The sequence below is a fragment of the Geotrypetes seraphini genome, chromosome 8 (assembly GCF_902459505.1).
Source record: "Geotrypetes seraphini chromosome 8, aGeoSer1.1, whole genome shotgun sequence".
In the NCBI taxonomy this organism is placed as follows: Eukaryota; Metazoa; Chordata; class Amphibia; order Gymnophiona; family Dermophiidae; genus Geotrypetes; species Geotrypetes seraphini.
This window is the reverse complement of record NC_047091.1, coordinates 115,524,212-115,538,719: the sequence shown is the minus strand read 5'-3', so window position 1 is coordinate 115,538,719 and position 14,508 is coordinate 115,524,212. Positions and strand designations below refer to the sequence as shown.

The following is a 14,508-nucleotide window of genomic DNA, read 5'->3' as shown; positions in this document are numbered from 1 at the left end:
AGACTCGAGTATAAAGGAATGAGTCTTGATGGCCCACCCTGTCAGATTCTCACTTAGCTTGCTTTCTGTCTCAGACATATATATGTGTCTCCAGATGCTGGTCTCTGAGCTGCCAAGAAAATATGAAGATGATTACTGTTCTTTGGTTCAACAAGTACAAAGAACTAGCCATTAACTCTATAGACAAATCTTTAGGGGAGACTATAGGAGCTTTACCAGGATATTTGAGACTATCTAAAGATAAGATGTCCTTTAGGAAGCAACTAAAAACATTTGTTTGTGAAACTTTTTACTAGGTAGTGATGTTTTAGATTTTGATAATCTGTTTTATCTAAGTTTTTTTAAGCTATGTGCTAGTTTTAGCAACATAGAAGAGTTGGAAGGATTAAGTAGAAAATTTTATTACTGATTACGTGTGTGTACATGACTATGTATGTTTATATTGTAAGCCACTTAGGCTTTAAGTGGTTATCCATTGTTTGGTATGAACTGAGGAGCTGAGGCACTGCCCAGTGACACAAGGATGCGGAGTTGAAAAATGTAGATGATGCCTTTTGCAATTCTCATGGGTGAAGGGAAGTAACCCACTGGTCAAAACTTACGTCTCTTTATACTGGAAAGATTATTGAGGTAAGAATCTAATCTTCCCTTGTTGCATATTAAAATAGTATATTACAGCAGAAAGGACCAATGGGCTCTTCCAGTCTGCCCATTTGTTCTGTTCACAGTGTCAAGGATATGTTCCAACAGCCAGTCACAGAGTCTGGAATGCTGTGTGGGCTTTTAATACTCTGTGACATTTGTGCTATGGGAAATGGGCAGTGCTCAGCACCGGGGAGAGTGTAAGACTCCCTTATCATGGTGGTGCTGAACAATTTTCTCAGTCACAGTAATATCCCCACAGCTGCACCTGTGCAGATAAAAACTCTTAATGTACAAAATGATCTCCACAGCAGAAGGTGTCATGAAGCAGTGGTGAAGGATTTGAATTAGCTCAGGTCTTTTTCAGTAGTAGTAGAAGATGAGTTATATGCAGCTTCAGTAGGTATTTTCATGTCCCCAGAGGGCTTACAATCTGTTTGTTCCTAAGACAGTTGAGGATTCATATTCCGGTCTCTTAACCTCCTGCTGCCTTAGGAACAAACAGATTGTAAGCCTTAGGAAACTGTGCAAGTTTTCCTGGCTCTTTTCTGAAGCCTCAGATTTTATTGGGGCTCTTAAGTTAGGGCATGTAAGTCAGGTGACTGACTTTCTAAACCAGCAGGCTGAGTTACACGTTGCCATCAGGACAAAGCAGAAAGAGTCCAGGGCACAGTAAAGAAGCTGGGCTTGTAAAATATGTGATGTAGATTGGCAGTGAAGCAGTATGGTGGGATGCTGTAATGCCAAGTTCGTTAGGCAGTCAGCACTTCACGACATACACAAGGTAATGCTAATTATACTAATTTATTCGTTACATAAATTGCATAGCAGTAATATACAAAGCACAAATGATTTAGAACAACTTCACCATGATTGCAGCAACACCAACTTTTCACAGCTCGAGAATCCCCTTTTCAGGCAGCTGATGGACCGGGTCAATCGTGGGACTATCTCTTTATGGCGCACCAATGGATTCTGAAGAAAATCCCATGCTTGTTCCTTTTATGCTATTTCACATTACTGGCTACGTGACAAACTATCATGTTTTTCTGTAGTAAACAGCAGGCTTTAAGATAAGATTCCAGCCTCCACCCCCACCCGCTAATGAAGTATCCTGAGATTCATTGTTCAGTGCTCATGCTGATTACACCAAATTTCCCAAGCCAACTTCAGGAGAAATGGCTGCACAGATGCCTTGACACTAATTCAGTGAATGCAGGGTATAATTCCAAATGTTTTAGAAGTCACATAATGACATCTATCTGCTTTGCAGAGTTACTTGGGAAGGAATAGCTGAGAATTATTCTAATGTTATTGTGTTATTGTCACTTCCAAACCATATTCATCTTCCTGGGAGTCAAAATCTGGAATGATCTTGCAGTCAATAAGAAGAGAAACCAACCATGCCTAATTCCAGAGAAAACTGAAAACTCTGCTCTTTGATAATTAACTTTATAAGATCACCTTACACTCCTATTCTTTTGCTTAATATCATTAGGTCTTCTCCTCCTCCCCCCCTTCTTCTTTGCTTCCCTTTTGCATTCATCTCCTACAAACAATCAGGGAAGCAGGAATCCAGGGAAGACTATCTGGCCAAGTCAAAAGCAGTCAAAACAGCAGTCAGAGAGGCCGAATGGAGGAGAATCTAGCGAAGAACATCAAGAAGGGCGATAAATCCTTCTTCAGGTATATTAGTGACAGAAACAGAAACACAGATGGGATAGTACACCTTAGGAAACCCGACGGGAACTATGTAGAATCGGACTCCGATAAAGCCAAAATCTTAAATGAATAGTTCTGCTCAGTCTTCACTTGCGAGGCGTTGGGATCTGGCCCTCAGCTGCAGACAAGGGAAAGCTCGGAAGATCCATTTTGAAATTTCGAGCTTATGCCCAGCAGTGTTTACTATGAGCTATCAAATCTATGAGACCAGACAAACTACACCCCAGGGTGCTCAAGGAGTTAAGTTAAGTCTTGGCGGAACCGTTATCCACGCTCTTCAATCTTTCCCTAAGTACAGGAAGAGTCCCGTTGGACTGGAAAATGGCTAACGTCATTCCACTCCACAAAAAAGGATACAGGACGGAGGCTGCGAACTACAGACCGGTGAGTCTCACATCGATAGTGAGCAAACTTATGGAAACTCTAATCAAATACCAATTGGATACGATCCTGAATGAGGAGAATCTACGGGATCCCCATCAACATGGATTTACAAAGGGAAGGTCCTGCCAATCCAATCTGATCAGCTTCTTTGACTGGGTAACAAGGAAGCTGGATATAGGGGAGTCCCTGGACATCGTGTACTTGGACTTCAGCAAAGCATTTGATAGCCTCCCACATCGCATGTTATTGAGCAAGATGAGTTCAATGGGATTAGGTGAAACATTAACTGCATGGGTTAAGGACTGGCTTAGAGGTAGACTTCAAAGGGTGATGGTAAAAGGCACCCCCTCCGAAACGATGGAGATGATCAGCGGAGTGCCGCAGGGCTCGGTCTTGGGCCCGATCCTATTCAACATCTTCATAAGAGACTTGGTTAAGAGGCTTCGAGGTAAAATTACGTTATTTGCCGATGACGCCAAACTATGCAACATAGTAGGCAAGAGCACAACAGACAAAGCACAGTGCCTGACAAAAGCTCAATACCCGACAGTATAACACATAACCTACTCCTACTGGAGCATTGGTCCAGGACTTTGCAACTAAGTTTCAATGCCAAAAAATGCAAGGTCATGCACCTTGGCAGTAAAAATCCATGCAGGACTTACACCCTAAATGGTGAGACCCTAGCAAGGACTGTAGCAGAACGAGACTTGGGGGTGATCATTAATGAAGACATGAAGACTGCCAATCAAGTGGACAAAGCTTCATCCAAGGCTAGACAAATCATAGGTTGTATCCGTAGAAGTTTCGTCAGCCGTAAGCCCGAGGTCATAATGCCATTGTACAGATCCATGGTGAGACTCCATCTGGAATACTGTGTACAATTCTGGAGGCCACATTACCACAAAGATGTGCTGAGAGTTGAGTCAGTTCAGCGAATGGCCACCCGGATGGTCTCAGGACTCAAGGATCTCTCGTATGAGGAATGGCTGGATAAGTTGCAGCTATACTCACTCGAGGAACACAGAGAGAGGGGAGACATGATTGAGACGTTCAAATATGTCATGGGCCGTATCGAGGTGGAAGAAGATATCTTTTTTCTTAAAGGTCCCATGGCAACAAGAGGGCATCCGTTGAAATTCAGGGGTGGGAAATTTTATGGTGACACCAGAAAATATTTCTTCACCGAAAGGGTGGTTGATCACTGGAATAGTCTTCCACTACAGGTAATTGAGGCCAGCAGCGTGCCAGATTTTGAGAAAAAATGGGATTGGCACGTGGGATCTCTTCACGGAAGAAGTTAGGGGGTGGGTCATTAGTGTGGGCAGACTAGATGGGCCATGCCATCAGTTTCTATGTTTCTATTTACTCTTTTCCTTTCCAAGTCGCCTAGAGCCTGCTTAGGTTTGTGCGACTCACAAATGCTAGATTAGATTAGATTGAGCGTAAAGTTATGTTGTATTATAATAATGTATAAAGCCATCTAGCACTTAGAGGTCCTACAATAAAAAAACACTTTCAAGGGTTTCTTAGTGCTAGCCCCAGTTGTCCTTCATCATCCTGGGATTTGCCTCTACTTATCCAGTCTGTCTCACTCATATGATGTGAGAGGTTATTAAGATATGGGTCCCAAATCCTTGACAAATTAATATGTTTCTCCAGTGACAATAACTTGGCAGCTCTGCTCCCACCACACATGCTTTTTTAAACAAGAGACATCTTCCCAAACCAAAAAGCCCAGTTAAATGTTTTTCCAATTACACTAAGAGGAGAAAGTGGAATTGAGATACCCAGAAGCCTGCTTACATACAGTTAAACCCTAGACCAAAACTGGCAAACCTATGGATGTACCCATGAGTCATGAAGAAGAGTGCCATTTGAACATCACACTTTAAACAGATTTTGGAGGCAACATAACCAGAGTAGTATGCCCACACCTGAAAGAAAATAAGCTCTAGCAATAATTCAAAAGGTGCACACTCGCCAGTTTTCCCCCATAACCATCCTTGGAATGAGTTTTAATGTTCTGCGGTTATGGAATAATTTGCCCATAGATTTGAGAAAAGAAGAATCATACATAAATTTTAAAAGACACTTAAAAGCGCATTTTTTTCAATTGGCTTTCTCAAATTGAATAACTGAATTTGGGACTGCAATCTGTATTTATATAATGATTAATTTTTGATAAGGAAAAACAGTTTTTTAACTATGCATTAATTATGGTTTACTGAGATTTGATTGTTTTTATTATAATTGCTTTTAGAATTATTATGGAGATCTTGATTGCTTAGTATTATAGAAAAAAAAACCCCAACAAACAAAATTTTTAACATTTTCTTTTACTCTTTTCTATCCTATTTTTAAATGAAGTTCCTTTCTTGATGAATGTGTGAACTACTATGGCTTTGGCGGTATATAAGAAATAAAATTATTATTATTATTATATATTGTACCGTGCTTGGATCCTATTTTAGGCTATGTGGTATAGAAAGTTTTTAATAAACATATAATTAATGTAGGCAGGAATCGACCTCGTGGTCAGTTCCTTATTCCGTTTAGTAGCCAGTACCACATATGATTTGGAAGGCAAGGTACTCTATAAGGCCTGGTGCAGACCACTACCTCTCAAATCTGATGAGCATGATGCCCAACTACAAAACATTCAGGAAAGAACTGAAAACCATACTATTCAAGAAATTTGTCAAATGATCTAACCAAACCTTATCGACCATTCCCAGATCCTGATGCATACTATAGCTATCAACCTTGTAATCTCCCTGGGAATGCCAAGGCTAATTTCTTGTTGTAAACTGCCTAGAACTGAAAAGTATTGGCGAGATATAATAATAATAATAATAATTTTATTTCTTATATACCGCTATACACTAAGTTCAAAGCGGTTTACAATGAGAGTCGTGCCGAGTTAAAGCAGGAGACGTATGTTTACAACAAGATACATATGTTTGGAACAAGATATGAGATACAAGCTTTGGAACCAGGAATCTGAGATACATAAGCTTTGAAACAAGATAAATAGGCTTGGAACATGGTAGAACAAGGTACAAGAGATCAGAGCTGTTTACAGGAAGAAAATTACAATGTGAGTAAGATACAGGGTATTACAATGTGAATAAGATGCAGGAAGATATTTACAATAGGATACAGGATATTTACAATAGGATACAGGATATTACAATGTGAACAAGATACAAGAGATCAACGCTGTATACAGGAAGAATTTACAATGTAAATGAGAGAGGAGGATTACAGCAATTTACGTCAAAAGGGGAAGGGAGAAGGTAGAGGATGGGCTTTCGGGGATTTCCATTGGTAGAGATGGAAAAACTTAGGTAGCGTTGAAGAGACGGGTCTTCAGTGATTTTCTGAAGTCAGCGTATGATGTGGCCTCGAGTATTGGTTTTGCTAGCCATGTGTTCAGTTTAGCTGCCTGGAATGATAGCATTCTGTCTAGGTACTTGTAGCGACATGATTTCAGAGATGGGTAATCAATGTAATGTAATGCAGTTGTGAAACAGATATCCTATCAGGTTCCTTTTTGCGAAAAAATGCTCTCAATTTAGCAAATACCCCTACAGAAAAGGACCCTGTTTTCAGTATAGAAAAATAATGGGACAGTTGCATATACCTGAAGGCATCTGTAGGATGCACTACAGGATACTGTGACTGGTCCTGAAATGACATCATCCTCCTATTCTCCTTTCAGTATTTTAAATGAAATTGTTTGCCTCCCTCTCATGTTTCTCATCGTTCTGTCTGGATTCTTCTTTATAGTAAAGAACTGAAAAAGATGCAAGAGCAAGATGAGGATGCTACACTTACACAGCTCGCCACAGCCTGGGTGAATCTCACCCTGGTAAGCGCGTCACTTGACATTTTTTGATAGTGTCTGTTGGGCAGTTGGGCTTCACTGGTGTTTAGCTTGAAACTTTTCTGTCTTGAGTATTGATAACACCCTGCATTTTCAGCATTTCTTTCTTTGGAGAATAAGGCGTTTCAGCTGCTGGAAGTGGTAATGGCAAGCATCTATGGATTCAGACAGGAAATTCATGCAAGCTGTAAGCACTGTACAAGCTCATTACTGTAATAGAAATTCAGAATGTCTAAAGCAATGTTCTTCAACTGCCGGTCCGCAGAAATTTTCTGCCGATCCACAGGGCCCAAGATAGTGCTCTTCAGCCACCAGTCCACGGTGCAATCAATGCAACGTTTTCGGATCGGCTCCCTGCATGCTGCAGTGCACAAAGCCGTGGGAAAAAGCTCCTGCACACGTCCTGCGCCTGAACCAGAAGCCTTCTGTCTGATGTCGCAACGTCAGAGGGAAGGCTTCCAGATGAGACGCGGGATGTGCACGAGTTGCTGCTGCCCACAGCTTTGTGCACTGCAGCACTCAGGAAGCCGGCACAAAGACGCCGTGTTGATTGCATCATGGACCGACCCGAAGATAACACCAGGGGGCAGGCCAGAAGGCAAGGTACAGCAAGGAGGGAGAGAGACAACAACGGTAGGGGAAATGCTTTTATTTTTTTATTTAGTGATTGATTTACATCTGCTGTCTGTTTAGGAAGAAATGCATTTGTTTCTTTTCCTCTGAGGTTGTACTGCTTGCAGAGTCTTGCATCTTAGGGTTTGTTTGTAAATTTTAGTACTTTTAGTTTTTGGTCCTGCATTTGCATGGGGTTATCTGTTTTCTGGTAGGATTGAATGTAGAAAAGCATACAGTGTGCTTTGTGTATTTTAATTTTGTGGTTAACCATTATATGTTGTTAATACGATTATATTATGTGTATAAATGAAAAATGAATGGAAAAAATAGTGTTACAATTAGTACTATTATGAGGGCGGGGTCTGGGGTGGAGATGGGCACGACTTAGCCCAGTGTTCTTCAACTGCCGGTCTGTGGACCAGTGCCGGTCAACAAAATAATTATTTTATTTCTGCCACTCCATAGATGTCAAAAGGTTGAAGAACACTGGTCTTAAAGCACTTAAGACAAAACTCAGTATGAAATCATAGCTAATGGTTCTCGGATATTAATTACAAGCTAGCAGTTGGTGTGGTTACATGTTTGGGAATGCAACGGAGAAGTATCTGCAAAGATACAATTTTCCAACTTCCCACTGTGTTGTGTTAAAATTTGCATAAATGTTGGATTGTTTTGTGCCCTCGTCACTGCTGGATCTTTTCTAGCTAACTGTAATAATCCCAAAGACTTGATTGATTAATTGAACATTCAATAACATGTAGTGTTGCAGTATACTCATAGAAAAATCTTCTTAAAGGAATGACCATGAAGTAACAACTATTAGTTACATTATATTTTAATTACAGCACATTACCAAGATGTGCCACACATACACCAACAATTTGTGTCAAAAAATATAAAAAATTAAATTTATTTTGTGCAGTATTATATGATATTTTAGCTCAGCCCCAACACAGACCGTGCTTCACAATTGTGGTCAGGGAGCCAAAGAAACAATTTATCAACCTAGATGCTTCTGAAAGTTCACAGACTTCACAGTTTTTGTAACAATATACCTGCAAAGTGAATCTTCAAGTTTAGAGGATTTTGGGTTGTAAGTGGGCACTACCAGCCCTGGACTGGACAGTGGACCTGATACAGACTCTTTTTAAACTGGCGGACTTAATGGAAGTTAGTACTAGTGCTGCCCGATTCGTGATTCAAATCGATTCTCCGATTCACTTTGGGTGAATCGATTCGAATCGGTTTGTTATTGCAGAAAATCAGACTTACCGATTCGTTGGCCCCCTTGCTACCACTGCAGATCCGTTCAGGATTTCCTTCTGCCACCGGAGTCCTTGCTTCAATGTAACTTCCGGTTTTGCAAAAATTGGGGCAGCAAGGCTCTCTCTTCTCCTCCCTGAACAGGCAAAAGCGGCAGTAGCGATTGTTTGTGATTGCAAGGTAAAAATAAACTGCTTAAATTTGTAGGAAAATTGATCACTCGTAATGGTTTATATTCTCTCCTAAGCAGTGTTGCAAGATTAGTGTTGGAGGGTATGTATCGGTGCAGTGCCAAATCTGCTTATTGGCGTTTTTGGAACCGCGCATCGGAGAGTGGCATAAAAGTTTGGTCAGAGCTAATGTGCCTTTTAAAAAACCTTCTGGCACATTTGTAACTCTTCTTTATTATTTGATCTTCACTATAGAGTCGAGCAGCTATATTTTGTGGTTGGTTTTGTGGGGTTGTTAGGGTTTGAGAAGGTTGCAAAACTTATTATTTTACTGTTTTATAGCTTAAAATTTTTCTAAGCATGTTACTCGTGTTTTTGGTATGTTCTTATTGTTCTCTTGACTGCTTACTGGTGCTGCCTCTTCCTGTCACCATATCATAATCCAAAATTTTTTTGAAAGATACTGTTGTGTAGTTTCATAAAGGCGTAGACTATTTTGCATGCATAAATGTGGCTAGCTGTTAAAAAGTAGTGTCACTTTTCAGTTTTGAAAAGCACAGTAGTAGTAGTATTCAGTTATACCCTTTCTGACTCACTCTTTCTCTCCCCCCGACTAACCAGTAAGTAGGTATTTTAGTAACGAAATAAAAAGCCACGCTTTATATCTGGGGGAGTAGTGTTTATACTGCTGAACTGTGATCAGGAAAAGTTCCAAGATATATATAATGCTTGTTTCTCTTCTATCCTATCCTAGTTTTCTGTGTAATCTTTATAACTTCTTTCTTTCTGATCAGACCTCACATTTGAACTGAACTTCTATCCCATTAGTTTTCATGAAACATAAAGATATGCTAACAGATGTAGAGTATAATCAATAAAACAGGATAGTTTTCATTTATATGTGGCATTTGGGGAAGTTTCCCTCTTAAGGCTTAAGCTCTAAAGTTTTATAAGCTATTGAGCAAGAGATGTAAGATGATTGAGCAGGATATGTTACTGCATGATCAAATGACTTGGTAACTCCTCAATTTGTACTCTGGGAGAGTATATTCCATATACAATACTTTTTAATTCTTCAAAATTCTATAGAAATGCAAATCAAAGGTGCAGAATTTTAAAATGCATGCTCTTTTGCAGAATTCTCCTTGGGAGTAGGTCATAATGCTGTCCCACGAACGTGAGCTAGGATTTAAGAGAGAGAGGAAAAGTCTTTTTTGTTTATTTTGTTTACACCATAGCGCAAGTGTGGGTAGGAGAGGGCAAAGTGGGTGAAGAGGCTATAAAATAAACCCACCGGGATATTTGAAAAAAACATCCACTTGGGCAGGAAAATCGAATCGAAAAATCAATTCAATAGGCTGAATCGAATCGAATTTTTTTTTCCTGAGTCGGGCAGCACTAGTCAGTACAGTATCTCTAAGGGAGTTAAATCTGGAACCATCTCAGGCTTCCATGGCTCAGATTTCTGGAATGGGATGAGTTGTCACAACTATTTCATTGTGAAACATTTTGGTGCAGCTGCAATGAAACGGCCGTGCTGAATCATCCCCTTCTGATGGGGAGCCCCTCCAAACACAGAATCAGGACACTGTTTATAATGCTACTCACTGGATACACAAGGGCAGGCACTTCCAATACAAGCACATAGAAGATGGAGAGAGGCCAAAGGCAGCTTCCTCCGCATGCACCTTCTCCCCGGCCATTCCTACTCCAGTGAGCCCATCACTGAACACCTGCTCAAGCAGCAGGTAATCCTCTGTTTTGGTTGTTCTGTTGCAGACAGTTCATTGCAATGAAATGGCCGTGATGAATTGTCCTAGATCCTCAAATTTCTCTTATGAGCAGTTCTAAGACCCAGTCCAAATTTTTTCTTTCGCATCCAGAGGTCACCATGATGGTGACGGAGCATTGGGAGTTGCCAGAGGGCCCCTTGACATTTGTCAGAGCCATGACAACATTGTACCTGATGGTTCGTGAGTTCCAGAAGTTATTGGTGCCACCTAGGGTGGATTTGCTGGTAACAAGATAACAAAGGTTATGTCGCTTCCTAGTGAAGGTGGAGTAATTCTAAAGGATGCATGGCATTGCAGGGTGGACTTAATCCTAAAATGCCAGTTTGAAGCTTTAGCTTTGGGTCTGAGAGTGGCAGGGGAGACTACCATAAGATACTGCGCCAGGCTCTAGCTCCAGAGGAGGATGCATATCCCCACGTAGCATTTTCGGGGGTTGATTATGTAACAAATGCTCTATATGATGGGTTCAGGGTCATGAAAAAATTGTCTGCCTATTTTATCTTTGCCCGTAGCATGCTATGGATCAGACAGTTGGCAGGAGATTCTACCTTTAAAGCTGCTTTGAGCAGGCTTTCAATACTCTTTGACAAGGGGTTGGACATCCTTGTGGCCAGTGTGGCAGACTATCATCCTAAGTCATTACTAGACAGTAGACAATGTGCTCCAGAAGGGTCAAGTTGTGGTTCCTTTCATGGCTACAGACGGTCTCGTTAGTCATCAGTGGGCTCCTCTGCTCAGAGATCATTTTGCGGATCTAAACCGAGGTTCGGGGGTTCCAGAAGAGCTCAGACATTGGGTTTCAGGGTCCAATTGTCCTAGAGAGTCCGGAACACTTTGGGCTTACAGCATGGCTCTTGAGCACACAGCCTTAATAAAAAATTTTAAAAAAGAAAGAAAGGATATTTGGAGATGGTTATAGTTACCCTCCTACGAGCTAAGAAGTCAACTATGGTCGCAGCCTCTAGTCTATACTAAGACTTGGAAGTCTTTTCAGCGCTGGTATGCGGAACAGAAAGTGGAGCCTTTTAGGGTCCCGATTTTCGAAGTCCTTTCATTTCTTCAGGATTATCTCAGAAAGAGCTTAGTGATTGGCCCCTTCATGGTACAGGTGGCAAGCCTCTCATGCGTTCATGCCTTATAGCTCAAGTTGAGGCAGGGTCTTTATCTTTCCATCTGCATGTGTCCAGTTCTCCTGTGAAATCTGTTTCCTCACATGAAACAACCATTTCCTAAATGGAATCTTAACTATGTGCTATGGGCTCTCAGTAGAGCCCTGTATGATCCCTCGCAAAAGGCATCACTGATGGATCTGACCATCAGGACCGTTTTCCTGGTAGCTATCACCTCATCAAGAAGAGTTTTGGAACTTCAGGCTCTGTCATTTAGTGAGCCGTTCCTCAGATTTAAGGAGGTGGGTGTGTCTCAATGCACAGTGCCTTTCTGTCAAAGGTGATATCAGCGTGTCATGTCAATCAGGAAGTCTGACTACAGCATTTCAGGTTCCAGGTGTAAAGAAAAAGGACAAAGTTTTGGAGTTACTGGACATGAGAGTTCTTCTCAGTTATCCCAAGGTGATGAATGATTTTCGTCTTTCAGATCATCCTTTTAGGATCACTAGTCCTGGCAGACCAGGGAAACCAGCATCTATGGCTTTGATTTCCATATGGATCCACATAGCTATTTTGTTTAACTACACTGGCTATAATAAATGGCTGCCAATTTTCCTTCAAGGCACATTTCACCATAAGTGAAATGCACTTTTCCGATTAGTCAACTCCCTTCTAGACACCGATTCTCATAAACGCTCTAGCTCAGAACTCCCGCCCCCTGCAAAAATCATAGCTGACCACTTCACCAATAAAATCCGAACCCTAAAATCGTCACTTACAACTCCCAATACTGAGACAATACTCAACCTTCTAGCAGTAGACACAACAGGTTCAAGGGCCGACATGACCTGGAGCTCATTCGAAAGCCCAGACTGGAACCTTTTTCTCAAACTCTTCTCAAAATACACCAACTCCAACTGCCTATTAGACAACTGCCCACCCACCATTATTAAATCCGCCTGCCCCCCCCCCCAATTCAAAGCCGAACTCTTCAATAGGGTCTCACTATGCCTGTCCACTGGTCTCTTCCCGACTGAACTCGGCCACATTCTTGTATCCTCCCGCCTCAAAAACAACAAAGAACCCATCTCCTCCACCACCAACTATAGACCCATCGCCAACATACCACTCTTCCAAAAACTCATGGAAGGCCTCATTAACCATGACCTCATGAACTACCTAGAAAAGTTCAACATCCTTCCTGATTCCCAATCCGGCTTCCGCTCAAACCACAGCACGGAAACGGTCTTAGCTGCTCTAACCAATTACCTCCTCCAATTATTCTCCCTGGGCAAAAGCGCCCTAGTACTCCAACTCGACCTAAGCAGCGCTTTCGATCTGGTCGACCATGATATCATGCTCCGCTGCCTTGACTCCATCGGCATTTCCGGCCAAGTACTACACTGGTTCTCAAGCTTCCTAACTAACCGTACCTATCAGGTCCACAGCAATGGAACCTTCTCCCATCAATGGCGTAATTCCTGTGGAGTCCCACAAGGCTCCCCACTATCCCCCTCCCTCTTTAACATCTACTTGGCATCTCTAGCACGGACACTAGCCGACTTAAACCTTAAATCATTCATTTACGCCGATGACATCACCATCATCATCCCCCTAACTTAATTCACCCAACAGACGGAACAACTCACATCCTCCATCCTCACCAAGTTAGAACAATGGACCTCGCAATTTAAATTAAAATTGAACACTGAAAAAACCAAAATCTTCCTGGCAAGCCCTACCCATAAAATAACAAACACCTCCATGAAACTGAACGGCCTAGATTATCCTATCAACCCCTCCATAAAAATACTCGGAGTCATCCTAGATAGATGCTTAACCTTCGAAGACCATACCAATGCTCAGGTCAAAAAATGCTTCTGCACCCTCTGGAAACTTCGCACTATCAAACACCACTTCGACCACCTCTCCTTCCGCTTACTGGTTCAATCATTAATCTTAAGCATACTGGACTACTGTAATATCATATACCTAGGAGCCTATAAAAACACCATCAAACGTTTAAGAATAGTACAAAATGCCGCCGTCCGCCTCATCTTCGGCCTCAAAAAGTACGACCACGTTAGCCCCTATTACGCTAAACTCCACTGGCTGCCAGTGGAGGCAAGAATCACCTTTAAATTTGCTTGCCTCTGCTTCAAAACCTTAGCAGGCTCTACTCCAATCTACCTATCTGAGCACCTTGAAATTGCATGCCCCTCTCGTACATGAAACACCTACCTGTTGTCCTTTCCCTCCCTAAAGGGCTGCCTCTACAAAAAATTCCTTGACCGATCTCTAGCATTCCAAGCGGGCAAATGGAACAAATGCCTCTCTATTCTCATCTCCAATTCCCCCCACTATCAAACATTCCAGAAGTTAACTAAAACCTACCTTTTTGACAAATTCCTCTGATTTATCCTCCCTCCTCCTCCCTTCCCTTCTGACCTCTCCCCCCTAGACCCCTACCGCCTCATGTAACACTGCTATCTGTAACGCTGCTGTATCTAACTTATAGCAAATGTAACCACTCTGAACATATAACCTAGCTGCCAAAATAACTTCACCGTATATTTATTGTCAAAAATGTAAAGATAACTTGACCGAATATGTATCGTCTAAAATGTAAATGTAACATTAACAAAATTGTAACATCGCTGTAAATGTACAGTCTCTTCTTCTGTTAACCGCATAGAACTTCCATGGTAATGCGGTATACAAGAATAAAGTTATTATTATTATTATTATTATTAAGTGCGGCTTGTTCAGGGCAGAATTCTGGGCAGTTCTGCCTGAGGAGATTGGTAGGGCAGATACACAGTCCACTCTTCATACTTTCACAAACTTTTTTATAGAGTGGTCATGCCGGTGCAAATGGCCGCTGCTTTTGAGACCTTGGCATTAGCAACTGGCTCATATCC

General features: G+C 41.6%; 1 protein-coding gene across 1 annotated transcript in view; it reads left to right on the top strand.

Annotated features, from left to right (window-relative positions):
• The window catches only part of COPE (COPI coat complex subunit epsilon), a 48,783-nt gene that overhangs the window by 19,198 nt on the left and 15,077 nt on the right, over nt 1-14,508 (top strand). Inside the window, exon 6 of the mRNA XM_033954961.1 lies at nt 6,541-6,622. Coding sequence (XP_033810852.1) covers nt 6,541-6,622 — 82 coding nt within the window. The remainder of the gene's footprint in view (nt 1-6,540; nt 6,623-14,508) is intronic.